The sequence below is a fragment of the Chionomys nivalis genome, chromosome 20 (assembly GCF_950005125.1).
Source record: "Chionomys nivalis chromosome 20, mChiNiv1.1, whole genome shotgun sequence".
Taxonomy (NCBI): domain Eukaryota; kingdom Metazoa; phylum Chordata; class Mammalia; order Rodentia; family Cricetidae; genus Chionomys; species Chionomys nivalis.
This window is the reverse complement of record NC_080105.1, coordinates 38,733,634-38,750,236: the sequence shown is the minus strand read 5'-3', so window position 1 is coordinate 38,750,236 and position 16,603 is coordinate 38,733,634. Positions and strand designations below refer to the sequence as shown.

General features: G+C 44.3%; 1 protein-coding gene across 2 annotated transcripts in view; it reads right to left on the bottom strand.

Moving 5' to 3' along the window:
• The window catches only part of Lonrf1 (LON peptidase N-terminal domain and ring finger 1), a 35,980-nt gene that overhangs the window by 6,531 nt on the left and 12,846 nt on the right, over positions 1 to 16,603 (bottom strand). The window contains exons 2-10 of one of the 2 annotated variants that reach the window (XM_057752611.1): positions 15,460 to 15,578; positions 13,543 to 13,665; positions 11,285 to 11,434; positions 10,552 to 10,792; positions 10,354 to 10,450; positions 8,653 to 8,767; positions 7,164 to 7,285; positions 4,561 to 4,719; positions 4,295 to 4,457 (exon numbers count right to left, since the gene is read on the bottom strand). In XM_057752611.1, the coding sequence (XP_057608594.1) occupies positions 4,295 to 4,457; positions 4,561 to 4,719; positions 7,164 to 7,285; positions 8,653 to 8,767; positions 10,354 to 10,450; positions 10,552 to 10,792; positions 11,285 to 11,434; positions 13,543 to 13,665; positions 15,460 to 15,578 (1,289 nt within the window). The remainder of the gene's footprint in view (positions 1 to 4,294; positions 4,458 to 4,560; positions 4,720 to 7,163; positions 7,286 to 8,652; positions 8,768 to 10,353; positions 10,451 to 10,551; positions 10,793 to 11,284; positions 11,435 to 13,542; positions 13,666 to 15,459; positions 15,579 to 16,603) is intronic. The other variant, XM_057752612.1, reaches the window with a different exon arrangement.

Below are 16,603 nucleotides of genomic sequence, written 5' to 3'. Positions count from 1 at the left end.
GCTCAGGTGGAGGCTTTGCATAGGTATGCTATGACTCCAGCTGATTGGATGAATCTTGCAAAGGCTTGCTTATCCCCGGGTCAATATTTGCATTGGAAAGCTTCTTTAATTGAATTTGCCAATGGCCAGGCTGCGATAAATTTGGCAGCTGGAGGAGCCCAAGCAGAATGGGATACGGATATGCTACTCGGACAAGGTAGATTTGCCAATCAGCAAAATGGATATCCACCTCAGGTGTATGAGCAAATTAACAATCTTGCTACTCGAGCCTGGAAGTCTTTACCCAATAGAGGGGAAGTAAGAGGTAATTTGACAAAGATTATCCAAGGACCTACAGAGCCTTTTTCTGATTTTGTGGCTAGACTGGTGGAAGCGGCAGGAAAGATATTTGGTGATCTTGACACAGCTATGCCATTAGTCAAGCAGTTAGCATATGAACAATGTACTAAAGAATGCAGGGCAGCTATCACTCCTTACAGGAACAGAGGGTTGGAATATTGGATGAGAGCATGTAGAGAGCTAGGAGGTCCGTTAACCAATTCTGGGCTAGCTGCTGCTGTACTCTGGCTAAGTAAAAACGGGAACAATACGGGAACTTGCTTTCATTGTGGCAAGGCAGGCCATATAAGGCGTAACTGCCCTCAAGGAAGAAGCACTCAGCAGGGACATGCCCAGGAAGCTGGAAATAGTCAATGCCCAATTCCAGGACTATGCCCCAGATGTAGAAAAGGAAGGCATTGGGCGATTGGGTGTAGGTCAGTAAAAGATATTAATGGACAACCCTTAGTAAATGTTACTGTGCCAAAAAATGGACAGCGGGGCCCCCGGCCTCAGGGCCTCCAAATATATGGGGCAGTGGAAGATCAGAGCAGAGAAGGGAGTCACGAGCAGTAGCCAACCTTCAGACATCACAAGGACCGCGGCGAGCTACTACAGGTTCAGCAGGGTTGGACCTCCGTGCCACTACCAGACTTGTATTGACACCTCAAATGGGGGTCCAAAGACTCTGACTTTCAGGGCCCCCTTCAGCCTGGCACGGTGGGTCTATTGATAGGGAGATCATCTACCACCTTAAGAAGCTTACAAGTTCACCCAGGGATAATTGATCCAGACTATACGGGCATTGTTAAAATCATGGTTGAGTCGCCTAAAGGCATTACCGCAATTTCTCCAGGTGATAGGATAGCTCAAATTGTTATTTTGCCTAGTCTACATGATAAACATCCAGCTAAAGACATTGAAAGAGGAGATAAGGGATTTGGTTCCTCAGGTACAGACTTAACATTTCTATCCTTGGGTTTGGACCAAAGGCCTACTTTACAACTAACTGTTAATGGAGTCAAGATCACAGGCCTTTTGGATACAGGGGCAGATAAAAGTATCATAGCTAGTAAAGATTGGCCACGAGGATGGCCTATACAGACCTCATCACACACCTTACAAGGATTAGGATATGCAGGTGCTCCTAATGTTAGTGCAAATTTGTTAAATTGGCAAGATACAGAGGGTCATTCCGGAGTAATTCAACCTTACGTTCTTGAACTTCCAGTATCATTATGGGGAAGAGATCTCATGAAATCTATGGGATTTAAATTAAGTAACGAATATTCAGAAAAAGCTCAAACCATTATGAAAAATAATGTTGTCTGAATTCTGGACAAGAACAGAAAGATCCGATAATGGTAGAACTAAGAAAACCCAGACAAGGGATGGGTTTTTCTTAGGGGCCGCTGGGGAAGGAATTCCCATTACTTGGAAAACAGAGGAGTCAGTGTGGGTTCCTCAGTGGCCTCTTTCCTCTGAGAAGCTCATGGCTGCCAATGATTTAATAATGGAACAGTTAACTCTAGGCCATATTAAACCATCCATTTCCCCCTGGAACACACCTACCTTTGTAATCAGGAAAAAATCGGGAAAGTGGCGCCTATTACATGATTTGCGAGCTGTTAACAATCAAATGCAAGTCATGGGACCGGTACAACGCGGGTTGCCATTACTATCCTCTTTGCCTGCCTCCTGGCTTATTATTGTGATACTTCAAAAACAAAAAGGGGGAATAGGCCATGAGCAAACCCCTAAGACTAGCCATTCAGTCTGCCGCAGACAGGCATTCATGTCCGTCCAGTCCTTCAAAAGGAATGGTGACCTGGAAGGATGCTTTAACAGGGGTCTGGCATGGACCCGATCCCGTGCTGGCATGGGCACGAGGCGCTGTTTGTGTTTTCCCACAGGATCATTTGGACCCTATTTGGGTGCCAGAACGCCTGGTGAGGAAGGTGCAAGTGCAGACAGAGGCAGAAAAGGATCCTGTACCTGTTCCTCACCCGCTCAACGAAGAAAGTGATGGCGGAGCTGCAGTGGGGGATTCTGTCAGCCTTTCCCAAGCTGATGCCAGTTCGCCATGACCTGGATCATCATAGGTATTAATCATCTGAAGGAATGGGTGGGAGTAGGAGCCCTAGCAGGCTTAATGGTGCTTGCCTCCCTGGTATGCCTGTGGTGCATTTGTCACATGAAGGTTTCACAGCATCGCAATGCAGTTATGATCATTCAGGCCTTCACGGCCATTGAAGCAGACAGTCTCCCCAAGTTTGGCTATCTATCTTAAAAGAGATAGAAGCGAGCACAGGATGCGAGGCTTGCGCACTGCACTTGAGGTAAGCATACATCAACCTCAAGAAGAGCAAGTCTGATTGCATGTGGGTTGGTGTCCAGCTCCCACCTCTGTAAAAAGACACCGGACAGGTCTAGTGTTCGCTGGGTGGATGACACCTGGACGGACACTAGCACATGTTCCATTTTTAACAGAGATCAGACCTCTACTCTTGCCTGTAGCTTTACAAAACAAAAAGGGGGAACTGTAGCGAGCTGCGTGAAGCCACACCTGATGGCAATGTAGAGAGCTGCGTGGAGTCGCACCTGATGGTGCTGGCTCCCGCCCTCCGCGATCCCGAAAGCGAGTGCTCTCTGTGATAATCAACTCCTATGGCTAAAGCCTGACTTATGCTATTATCACGCAATGATTGTCAGCTGCTTGCGTATGCGTGGACCTATGGGCAATGCCCACCTGGCAATCTGGGGTTGGCAGCCCAGACCTACTTAAGGGCTGGGAGAGGTTTGCCCAGAGAGAGAGAGAGAGAGAGAGACAGAGAGACAGAGAGAGAGAGAGAGAGAGACAGAGAGAGAGGAAGCTGTGAATAAAGTCCTGGAATAAACTGCAGTGAGAAGAGCTCCGGTGGTCGCGTCATCCTTGCTGGACGAGGGGGGCCGCGACACCATTTGTCCTGAAACTCACTCTGTAGACCAGGCCGGCCTCAGACTCAGAGACCTGCCTGCCTCTGCCTCCTCCCGCATGACATCTTTCTAAGAGAGAACGGACAACACCAGGCCAGTCAAGCCTATCACCAGAGAGGCAGTCAGCATGGTGCAAGGACAAGACACAGCACTTGGAGTCAGTCAGCTGTCAATCACTTTTGTTACACGTCCTAGATCCCTGGCAAACGAAGCGCTCTCACTTCCTCTCTCTGGCTGCTAACTGTGAGAACTCTGTGAGGTGCCTAAGCCCAACAGTCAAGAAATGTCGACTGAAATGAAGGCCAAAACAGGTCAATGAATAGTGACAACGTAAGACCTATGTCTTATCCTGCCTTTCCCATAGAAATCACTTCAACTTGATTCAACTGCAGTTTGGTTAACTAGGTCCTGACAACATCGAGAGGCCACATCGACCTGGTAGAAAGATGTCGGTCACTACAACCTTCCTTAGGAAAGCTATCAGCACACACACTGGCAATGTCAGATCTCGGACATCCTACCATTTTAAAGTAGCATCCAGTTGTATTTATTTTTATAATTAAGATTGTTTCTGACACAGGAAAAATCCCAACACACAGCGCAACCATGTTTTGTGTTTACTTTCACATTAAATTTTAATCTATGAATGATAATAATTTTAATTATTAATGAATTAAATAAAATAAGGTAAAGACAAACTTAAAACTTCGATGACCTAGAAGTTCAATTTAGTCAATTGCTACTGTTAAGTGGTTCCTGTGAACACAGTACTGCCTGGGATGCCTGGGACATGATGAGGCTGCAGATTCTCATCCCCATGTTCTTCTGAATGAGCAGATGACTCAAGATCGAGGTAAGGAAAGGCAACTGGATCTAATCCTTAAAAGCGGCAATGATGACTAGAACTGGTTCCGTGCCTAGAAAACCTCCCCTATATGTAGGTACCAAGCTCTAGGATGCGGGAGCCCAGAACACACCCGAGAAAGAACATTTTCAATACCTTAACATCTTCCAGATACTCAATGTCTGCAGTGCAGTATCCATCTTTCATTCCTCTCTTTAAGACTCTGAACCGCTTTCCTCCAACCGTGTCGACCACAGACCTTCCATCAGGTAAGAAATGCACATTTCGAATTTGTAACATACAACCGTAATCTGCAAAACTAAAAGAAAACCAGTGTTTGAGCAAATGTGGGTTTAAGTCTCACCCAGACACAAAGATCCAGTGTAAACAAAGACGTCAAAGGTCACAAAGAGTCTGCCTACCTGTTTTGTGTATCACTGACACACATCCCGAACTGCTTGGTTCCAGTCTGTATACTTCTTCGAATCATGAGCCTGTATCTGGGCTCAAATACATGGAGGGGGCAAGGCACAGTGGGATAGGCCATAGTGCAAACAAATATTGGGACATTCTTGGTCAAGCTGAAAGAAAAGAAGTTTCATTGCTATAGGCCAAATCAAATGGCAAAAATATATCAGGCTTACAACAGTAAAAAAAAAATGGATGCAAAAACAACAGCAAGATCTATTTTAAGCATGTGCTCTCCCTTCCTGGCTAGAACAGGAGGTAGCTCCCCTTCCTCAAGTTCACACTGCCGCATCTCTGTTCCTCTTATTCATAAGCCTGAATCCTAAAATAGTGGGGACCATACAGAACTAACTATTTTAAGAATCAAAAGGAAATTTATCATAACTAACACTGTTCATTGAGAACTTGTTTGAAAATACTTCCAACACAGGACAGAGCTACAGCTCTTATCACAGAACACTGAGAAGAAAATAGGCTCATAAAATGGACAAAAATTCTTAAGCATGGTGTTTTCAAGCTATCAACAGAGATAACTAGATAAAATAACGTTCTGTCAGGTAACTTAGATGACGTCACCTTTCTTCTCCCAGACTGTGAACAGTAAGAGGGCAAAGGGCAATGCCCAGGTGGCAAGGATGAGAAAGCCTGGCCTTGTGGGGGCAGCGGAAAAAGAGATGCACATCTAAACACCTGGCTCCACAGCAGAAACCTCACAGGATTTTTTTAGGTAGGAAATGTTCATTTTTCTTTGGATCAAGGATTGTCCTTTTAGAAACCCTTTAGATGCAGAAAGGGATATTCACAGCAGCACTGTGGGGAGTGGCTGGAAGCTGGCAGCCGGAGGAGGAGACTGTAGAGTATGGCTGAAGATGGAGGGCCAGGCTGCCCACCAGGAGGCCCAGGGCTGCACTGACTCACAGTATGCGGGCACTGTGGAGAGGAGGAAGGGATAATGCGGCCAGCATGGTGCCTGTCTGCTGGAGGAAGTCTCTCCTCTGGTAAGGTCTCTGCTCTGGTAAGGTCATGGTGCCTGTCTGCTGGAGGAAGTGTCTGCTCTGGTAAGGTCATGGTGCCTGTCTGCTGGAGGAAGAGTCTGCTCTGGTAAGGTCATGGAGGGCACATTCCACGGCTACAGCTCTGCTTCCTTCCACTCCCTTTACAAACTGCTGCCACGTGACCACTAATGCCCTGAGGACACGCGATGCTCAACAGGAAAGCCCAGTTAAAAAAACAGCCCTGCTAGCAAGCACGGATGTCCCCAGCTTCTGGCCACCGCTCTGTTTTACACTTGCTGCTTCTGCCACTTGCTGACTCTCTCCTAAGGGCGGGCTGGCTGCACTACTCTCTCTAGATCTGGAGCATTACCTCCGTGCTCTAATCTAGGCTTCTCGCTGAGTATCAAAAGGAGGCAGAGTTTTCATCTCAATATCCTCTATCATAAAACTACACAATAAAGCATCAGCTTCGTGGGAGGACAAACCACTGATGGGCTGTAAAAGAGAGCTAGGAGCTTTTATGCTGAGAGCCACTAGCCTGGGAAGCCTTCCATGGGCACACGCATAATTCCTTCTGCTTTAAGACTGAGAAATCCAGCATGTTCTACTTGTGTTTTGAAAACCAATAGAAGCAAACAGTTCCTTGGGAATAACAACACACAAAACTAGCAGTGTTCTTCAGTGTTCAGTCGACAGAAGTGACGGAAACAGTTAAGAAATTAAAAATTCAGCAAAGAAAATCAAAGATCCAAAATCAAAACTGCAAATATGTTCAGGGTAAGGGGGAAAAAGAACAAGAAAGAATGCATGGCAGCAGAGTGGGCAAACGTACCCAGCTCACATCGGTCCATGGCAGTGGGGACAGCCGCAAGCACCCCAGAGTCGCCTCTGGATGTTTCCTCGTCTTCCTGCCAACCTGCATGCTCTGCCTGCTGCTATCTCTACTGAGGGTTTGCTCCCTAAGGCCTTCCCGTCATGTTTCATTCCCATCCCATTCCAAGTCTCTAGCCCAGTGGTTCTCAGCCTGTGGGTTATGATCCCTTTGAGGGGTCACCTAAGACCACTGGAAAACACGGATAGTACATTATCATAACAGTAGCAAAGTTACAGTTAAGAACTATCAACAAAAGCAATTGTATAACTGGGGGCTGCCACCACACAAGGAACTGTATTAAAGGGTCACAGCATTAGAAAGGGTGAGAACCACGGCTCTAGCCTGTTAACATGCCTGCTAACGTGGGCAGATGTTCCTCCTGCTCTGGAATGAGGGAAACCAGTTCCCATCTGCCTTACCTAGTTCACCTCTACCCTACTCCACTGCCTGCTGTCAGGGCAGGAAATCCCTCCATTACCTCCAACATTGCTTCAGTCCAGAGCTGCATCAGTGACTCCGCACAACACCTGGCCTCTCCTGATCGCACTTCCTCCATCCCATCTACTCAGGGCAGGAACCCTGATCAATAGTTGGTTATGATACACCTCTGCGCAAGACTGACTGTGCTCACTCAGGAAGGGCGCTCTCGCTGTTTTCATAATCTCAGCTAATTTAGTAAGACACTTACTGTGAGAGCTCGGCCGTTTCTTCATCATAGATTTTCTTCCTCTCAGACAGCTCGTCCGGAAGATACTTCACTATTAACTCTTCCAACAGCTGTGTGACACAGTACCTCCTGTCCGCTAGATACTGAAAGACAGAATTACTTCACACTCCAGCAGATGCTTGTCTACCGTATAAAGCAGGTAAGAGTTTAACGGAGATCAAAGCCTCTGGTGTGAACTGACACACTCGACTCTGACTGCATTTAATCAGTGAGGGGAGCCCTACCTGGGCCTCTGCTCCAGTGCGTTAGACTGGAGACACAGCTGGAACCAAGCTCCTGTGTAGAAACTGCCCTGCTAGGAGTTTTATTGGCAGCAGCCAGCCTGGTCCCTGCCATCTCCCACAACACACGCCAATTTCTAAGTAAAAGGAAGATGTGGATGAAGAAAACAATGCACTTGTCTTATTTCAGAAACTCAAAACAATTCCTGTTTTGTCTGCTTTCAAAGATGAAGTCTCTGCATCGCTGTTGTTGTTGGCAGTGCTGCTTGCTTGCTTCTGTGAGATAAGGTCTCACTGTGTAATACAGGCTGGCCTCGAACTTGAGGTTCTCCTGCCTCAGCTACACAAGTGCTGGGATTAGAAGCTACTAATCAACTAATCACTACCACTCAACCCTCAGCCACCCGAACCACCAGTTAAGTAGCCATATGTGGCCAGCGGCCACCAAACTGGATAGGAAAGCTGGACCATTTCTACACGCAGAAGGCTGTACAGGTCAGTTGCTAAAGGTGATAAGGGCTCTGGAACAGGCCCCCAGTCTGGGTGAGATGCAGGCCAGCAGAATTTCCCCTAATAATGTCATCATTAAAACTGAACCTTCCCCTGACCAGGCAACTGAACGGGCTTATCCTTTAGTCTCTTCCCAACTCTCAATTTCTCTTTTCCTAAACAACATGGATATCCTAGCCAGGGTTTCCATTGCTGTGACCAAACACCATGACCATAAACCAAGTAGGGGAGGCAAGGATTTATTTGGCTTAAACTTCCACATTGCTGTTCATACTGAAGGAAGTCAGGACAGGAACTCAAACAGGGCAAGATCCTGGAGACAGGAGCTGATGCAGAAGCCATGAAGAGGATCTGCTTACTGGCTTGCTCCCTATGGCTTGCACAGTCTACTCTCTTACAGAACCCAGGACCAGCAGCCCAGGGATGGAATGACCCAACATGGGCTGGGGCCTTCCCCATTGATCACTAAATGAGAAAAGGCCTTATAGCTGGATGTCATTTCAGTTGAGGCATTTCCTCAACTGAGGCTCCTTCCTCTCTGATGACTCTAGCTTGTGCCAAACAGACACCCAAAACCAGTTAGTACAATGGGTAATAAGCAGTGTGTACTTGGTCAGACAGAATGTATAATGCACGTGTCACTTTGAAAATAAAATCACTTTTCGTGGCTGAACAGAAACCAAATTAAGGCCAATAAACAGATACAAACGCACACGAACCTCTTTTAAGCTCTCTTTGCAGAGGGGACAATATGGCGTGTGGTCTAAACAGCGCTCAAGACAATTCTTACAGAATGAATGTCCACAAGGGGTTGTTACTGGCTCAAAAAACAACCTGAAATCGAAAAAAAGTACAAGTTAGCTTTCACGCCATAAGCCTTCACATTGGAAAAGCATCTGTTAATAATGGACCACAACACACATCTCTACTTAGAGGAGATGGGAGGCCAAGCTAGGGGGCAGGGGAGGAGGAAGAGGGCAATGCTAAGTATACTGTGCTCTCCTTAACTTCTGACAAATCGTCATCAACAGAAGCATGCTCCAGAGGCCTAGAACTGTGCTGACTATTGCAGCGACCACTAGATGGACACCAGTGGCCACCGAACACTTGAGTGTGGCCAATCCAAACTGAGCCTTGAAAGCAAACTCAAAGTAAATGCAGATGTCAAAGATAGTTCAAAAAAATAAAATAATAAAGTATGCCATTGATGGTCATCAGATTTTTATACAGACTCATTAAAAATGATCCTTCATAGTTTGATAAAAATCTTGCTTCATAAAATAAACTAAAAAAAGGACATTCTGAGCAAACTGTACAGACACAAGTATGAAGATGTCATGATGAACTCATTTTGCATAGTAACTTCAAAATTTAGGGAAAGAAGGACTTAGCTTGGCATGGAGGAGCAGGTATTTAAGCCCAATCTTTTTTTTTTAAGGATTTATTTATTTATTTAATATACAGTGTTCTCCCTCCGACCTGTATGCCTGTTTGCCTGAAAAAGGCCCAAATCTCATTAAAGATGGTTGTGAGTCACCATGTGGGTACTGGGAATTGAACTCAGGACCTCTGAAAGAGCAGTGCTCTTACTTAACCTCTGAGCCTAATCCCAATATTTTAACCTAGCACTCTAGAAGATGAGGTAGAGCAATCATGAGTTCAAAGCCAGCAAGGCTACACAGTGAGATCCTGCTTCACAAAAGGAAAACATAATAAAAATGACTGAGGAAGGACCAGAATGTAATATCAGATATGACTCTCAGTACAGAAAAACTGTATTTATTCTATAATTATTTCATAAAAGATAACCCTCTGGCTTTCCCAGATTTGTATATACTTTAGAAATCATCTGGTGTCATCCTTGGATAAGGAAACTGAGCTTCAGAATGAAAAGACCTGCAGAGGAGCTTACAGATGCTTATGCTCAGCTTAGTATGGCCAGTCCCAGGCTTGGAAGGGCTGTGAACCCGCGAGTCTATCATAATTCATGGAAATGAGAGAAGTCCTTTCAAATGATTCTAATGGTCAGAATCATAAATATTTATATAATGGAAATCTTATTCCATGCTATTTTAAGAGGACTTGATGGTTACTATGAGAAGGACACTACATAAAATATATAATTTGTATTCTTACTCAAATCTCAGTACATTACAATTTCCCACATTCTTTTCCTAGTTGACCAACCAGGTTCACCCTACACTGAGGTATAGGCTGTGCAAACACTGCCTCACTGTCCACACTTGGAAATCTGAGATTCAGAGATCTCTTTCCTCAAAGGTGTAAAAAGCTAAACCTAGGAGTAAAATTCTACCTTCTGATCTTTAACCAGTATCACGACTTTATCTTACCCAACATTACTTTTAGCTATATGATATTTCTATCAATACAGTCATCTTAAAAAAATGTGATACACTTACCTCATACAGAGAGAACATTCAAAATCTGAGACATCTATTAATTCTTCTGGGATGTCACCATAAGTTAACGAAAACACACAGTCTTCACTGGGAGATTCTATTCAAAGAAACAGACAGGGTTTTACTACTTAGGGAAAAGGTTCAACGGCCATCCTGAATCAGTACCTTACGGGGAGGAGGGCAGAGAGGAAGCCTTACCACCTTGCTTCTTCAGCTTGTTCCTCCCATCTTCATTAATAAGCATATCCTGCTCTAAGAGAGACAACTTCCTTTTCAGCAGGACACCTCTTCCCTGAGCGGACAGTAAAGGTTCCGAGGACACGCGCTTTAAACCATCTTCTCTGGCAGGCACTGCTGCGGTATTGATGGCTTGTGCTGACCGAGCACGATTTAAACTCCCTTTGACAGGCTCTGGGGCATCCTCTGGCAGTTCTTCCGCCTACAGAACACAATAAACAAAGGTAACTCTCTTCTTCGCCCTTTATTCTTCTTGCCCAGAAGAAACATGGAAGCGAGATCTTAACTCATTTAATAAAACTTTTTAGCTCTAATACTGGGCAGGGGAATGACTTCTGTCAGTGTTTACACGGCCTTAGACATCAAGCTGCTGATGTCACAGTGAGGTGGAAGGCAGTGGTGCTAACGGAGACAGATGCTCCAAGACGAGAATAAAATATTTACAGCCGCCTGCATCTTCTAAAACACTGTCCACTCTCTGACAGTTAAGTGACCTAAAATGGTCGTCAAAGACAAAACATTTTACATACCAAGCTTTAGTATAAGTCAACAGCTGCAGACAAGATCCTGTAACTATAACTAGATAGGCAACACACACTTAAGCAGGTCTTAATGCTTGACCATGAGAAAGCGGGATCTTAGCTGTAAGGAGGCTGGGGGTACAGAGCAGACGGTTACCTTGTCCACCCCTTACCTGCTTCAGGCTGAGCTCACCAGGAGAGTGAGGCTCTTCCACTACTGAAGGAAAACCAAAAGGTTTGTTTTTACTACACGGTAGGGAACTCCAGGAAGACTCCTTCAGGTCTTCCTTTAAGTTGTCAGGCGACAACAAGTCACACAAAATCTGTAAGAAATAATATAAAAGTATAACAGAAGACATATACTGTCTGGTGAAGAAAGACAACATAATTACCTATTCAAATTCTGGAAGGTGTTTGCAGCAGCAGGCATTATTTTTAGTAATCGGGGGAAAAATAAACATTTTAAAGTTTCTCAAACCAAGGTATGTCTCAGCACGTGACACTCTCACACTCTCAGTGTGAGCCCTAATCCTGAAAAACTAAAACATTAAAAAAAAATCTATACACATACACATTTATAGTTCCTCTAATTAGAAAAAAAGAAAACACTAAACACATCTCTACCCTAGAACTCAGCAACTCCTCTCCCAGGTATTTGCAATGAAATGCTTTGAAACAACAGTAAAACAAACACTGCGACCGCCACCACCTCCAAAAGAGTACCACGGAAACAAAGCAAATGAAGACCGCTACCAACTGAAAACCACAAACTGTGGTGTGTTCATGTAATGGGACACGTGGGTCAAAAACAAAAAATAGAGTATGTAAGCAAATGGAAACCCAGAGTATATATCGCATGCCTCACACAAAATTCTAGAATAAACAGAGTTCTCCTGCGGGGACAGAAATCCCAATGGCAGTTTCCTTGGGAGCATGAGGTGGGGACTGACGGCTCTGGGATGCTGGGAAAAGCCTGGACAGGGGTCATACTCCTTGTTCGCTCCTAAACTCTCACTGAACTGGACATTACCTACTTTGTATGCACAGTACTCCACGGTTTATAGACTATCATTGTCAACGAGGAGGATGCCCACCAGCATGGAAGGTGCAAGGTTCAAGCTCCCTAAGTGTCTGTAGTCTCACGAAGAGCTAATGGCAACAGACACGGGGTCAGAGGACAAGGTTTGCTAAGATGCTGGGCTAGAAGGTATGTGCACACCTCGCTGCTGGATTCTTAAGGAAGGAGAGGATCGAAAAAAAAAAATCTCAAAATTCTCCTAGTTCAGGGCACACAAAGCTCTCCAAACTGGCCTGTTAAACTATTTCCCCAGTTCCTAGTTCAGGGCGCACAAAGCTCTCCAAACCAGCCTGTTAAATTTATTTCCCCAGTTCCGGGGGTGCTGATTCTGTGAGATGGGGCTCAGGGTACCTTGTAGTTGACATAGACCCAGGGGATCCTTACGAAAGGCCACACTCTTAACACCACAAAGGACAGTGATGTGGCATGTTTTGTGAGCACTGAGGTCACATGGCTAGACTCTAAATCAGAGGATTTTCTCAAAGAATTTTCCAAAGACCCTCTCTTCTCATATGCTGTGTCAGTTCAACTAGAGCTCTTTTTTTTTTTTTTTTTTTGCCTTTTTTCTGATGACATCGTCTGTCTAACTTGGTTTGATCCGGTCTTCCCTCTGAAGTCATTTGATCACGGAACTCTTGTCTCTCACTCTTCACTCCTTCCAGTCCCCACTGTCTACTAAAATAACAGCCATGTCAACCTTTACAGGACAGTCTATGCAGAATGTGCGGAGCGCTGAGATAAACAAGGCAGAACAAGCTGACGGGGCAACACGACCGTCAACCATGGGAGGAAAAAGGCCTGAGTGAAAGGCACAGGCAGGTCCTGAGATTCCTGAGTGGGGGAGAATGGAAACACCTCCCAACAGGGACTATCAGCTTGGTTCTGACCAGACAATTCTGGAGTATTTACGGAGAGATAGCTTGGGGATGGGACACAAGTCTAAATACAAAACTTGTCCATCAGCACCTTGTACGCGTTGGCGGTAACTGTGTCATGTTTTCAGGTCTCTTGTGCTTTGTGTTTGGACTGTGACTAATCAGTCACATGCCAACTTTTTCACACAAGGCACGGCATTCCATCCCCAAAGCTTCAGGTGTTTGATTTCAAATTAGGGATGTTGAACCTACATTTGGAAGCATCTGTATTAGTAAGGTAAGCTACTACACTGAAATATCTGTGAATGAAATTCATTGATTTCATTAAGAACTCAGTACCTGAAGATAAAACCATGCTTGTCCCACTGCTCCTCAGATAAAATTCCTCCCTGCATCCCTTGTCTCCCTGTTTTATAAGGAGCTTTGTGGGTGTTAGCCTGGCTTAGGCGACAGATGATTGGCAAGCATACCGCATTACCTTTTCTACTTGTAGCTTTGCGGGTGCAAAGTCTTCATCAAGGGCTAAGCACTGCAGGAAGAGCTGTAAAGCATCACCCAGGAACCCCGCGTCCTGCAGAACCTTCCCCTTCCTGAAGTAGACCTTCAACAAAGCACACACACACACCAAACTTTATGCATGGAACTCTTGGCCAAAATCACCTAGGAAACAAACTAAGGATTCTCAGACATGTGGATTCTGCAACTGAGAAGGACAAAGCATGGGAAAGCCTATGTGCTACTCCGAAGAAATGCTAGTGGGGAAACTGAGGCCTCAAAGTGAATAAACCAATGTTCATAGCAGTTAGTGTCTCTCAAGAACAGATACATCTTCACTTGAGACATTACTGATGTAAAGACGTAGTCATCTTATATGTGCATGCGTGAGTGTGCGTGTGTGTGTGTGTGTGTGTGTGTGTGTGTGTGTGTACACAGGTGCTCGAGGAGGCCAGAAGAGGGCATCTGAATCCCCAAAAACTAGAGTTAACAGGTGGTGTGAACTGCCTTCCATGGGTGCTGGAAACTACAGAAATGTATCTTTCTCTTTAAGTCTGTCTTAAGAAAGTACTTATAGACACAGATTCATCAGAATCCTTGTTGTCTTACTTTTCTCCATTATATGAATTCAAGTCCTATTACAATAGGTGAATCCTAGAAACCACATGAATTCTGCAAAGATTCAGTGTGCGGGTTCTTCCACAGCAGGCAGCTTGGAAACATCTTATGTGGTCAGAGGGAAGTGATCTTATGAGCCACAGGATCATGAGAACTAAACAGCGTTTTAAAGGAGCTAAATACTGTTCATATCCATTCTTAGCTATCATTTCAATTGGTGAAGAAAATCACACTTTTTTTCAAAAAATAATTTTGGGTTATTTTATGCATATGGAATTCGGCTTACAGTATGTGTGTGTAGCAGACACATGTCTGGTGCCTATGGAAGCCAGAACTGAAGTTACAGAAAATTCTGAGCTGCCACATGGATGTTGGGAATTAAATCCAGGTCCTCTGGAAGAGTTGCCAGTGCTCTTAATCACTGAGCCATCTCTCCAGTATGAAAACTATACTTCTTATTACACTGTTTCAATGAAAATACCAGAGAGATTGTTCCTTTTCAAGTCTTAACACTATTTGTCTTGTGCCAATGACCAGGAGAGCAAATCAGGAGAATGGTAAATGAATCACATCTTATACTCGGTCCTTCTAAAATCCACCCAGGCACGGCCAGCTGGTATAAATTCACTGTCCAGTCACCCCACTGCAACCCTATTACCTCACAGCATCTCCCAGCTTCAAGGACCATGCTCTTTCCATCACAAACTCTTTCGGGGAGTCAAGCTTGAATCCATTTTACAATACAGCAAGTTGAAATTTTTATTTAAAAATATATATAATATTTTTCTATGTCATGAATCACTTGTAATTTATTTGAGAAAGAAAGGTTTTGGACTTTTTGTTTTTGTTTTGTTTTTTTAACAATTATTTTTTTTTTTCCTGATAAGAAAATTGGCTTAACATACTTAACTAAATTTTTAGGAGGCTATATATTTCTTTTCAAAAATGATTTTCTTTTTTGTATATGTGGTCTTGTGTAGGCAGGTATGCACAGAGGCCAAAGGTCAACCAATGGCACCCTTCAGGTGCCACCTTGTGAGCCCCAGGGCTCTGCCTCCCTGGCACTTGGATTATTAACCTGTGCCAAGACACCTGGTTTTACATATGGGTACTGAGGCTTGAACTCAGGCCTTTAAGCTTGTTTGGCAAACACATCATTGACTTAGCTCCAAGCTATGTATTCCATCTGAGGCCAACCACACATTGTGTTAAGACTCGTCGCTCTAACTGAAGTCCCTCAGAGCTGCACTTTGAAACCCATGCAGATGTGAAGTCACTTTACCTCGGGCCAGTTGGGAAGCTGAAAGAGAACCGCGTTTAGATCCTCGATGGCCGCTTTGAACTCCTGGAGGCCAGCATAGGACTCTGCTCTGTAGATCTTGAGAGTCAGGTCGCTAGGCTCTGAAAGAAACAGTTCACAAGGATCTGGTTATTTTAGAAAGATTACTATGCTAATCCTCAAAATATTATTATAAGAATGGCCAAGATCAAAAACGCTGATGACAACTTATGCTGGAGAGGATGTCGGGTAAAGGGAACACTCCTGCATTGCTGGTGGGAATGCAAGCTGGTACAGCCTCTTTGGATGTCAGTGTGGCGATTTCTCAGAAAATTAGGAAACAATCTTCCTCAAGGCCCAGGAATACCACTTTTGGGTATATATACAAAGGATGCTCAATCGTGCCACAAGGACATGTGCTCAACTATGTTCATAGCAGCATTGTTTGTCATAGCCAGAACCTGGAAACAACCTAAATGCCCCTCAACTGAAGAATGGATAAGGAAAATGTGGTACATTTATACAATGGAGTACTACACAGCAGAAAAAAACAAAAACAAAAACGGTATCTTGAATTTTGCAGGCAAATGGATGGAGCTAGAAAACATCATTTTGAGTGAGGTAACCCAGACCCAGAAAGACAATTATCACATGTACTCGCTCATAAGTGGTTTTTAAACATAAAGCAAAGAAAAACAGCCTACAAGTCACAATCCCAGAGAACCTACACAACAATGAGGACCCTAAGAAAGACATACATAATCTACATAAGAAGTAGAAAAAGACAAGATCTCCTGAGTAAATTGGAAGCATGGAGACCTTAGGAGAGGGTTGAAGGGGAAGGGAGAAGCAGGGAAGGCAGCAGAGAAATATGTAGAGCTCAATAAAAAGAAAAAAAAAAGAAATGATTTGTGATTCCCAAGCCAATAACTACAAAATTAAAGTTTATAAACCAAGTATAGCATTCTTGCAACACACTTCTTATGTCAAAAATTGAACAGAACTCTTATCGTAAGATTACTTTAGTGGTGAGAATTATAATTAGGAATACTGAAAATGTCTTTGGGAACAAAAATTACTTGTATGAAGACTTCCATTAGCTGGCACATCTTTAATCCCAGCACTTGGAAGGCAGAGGCACGCGGAT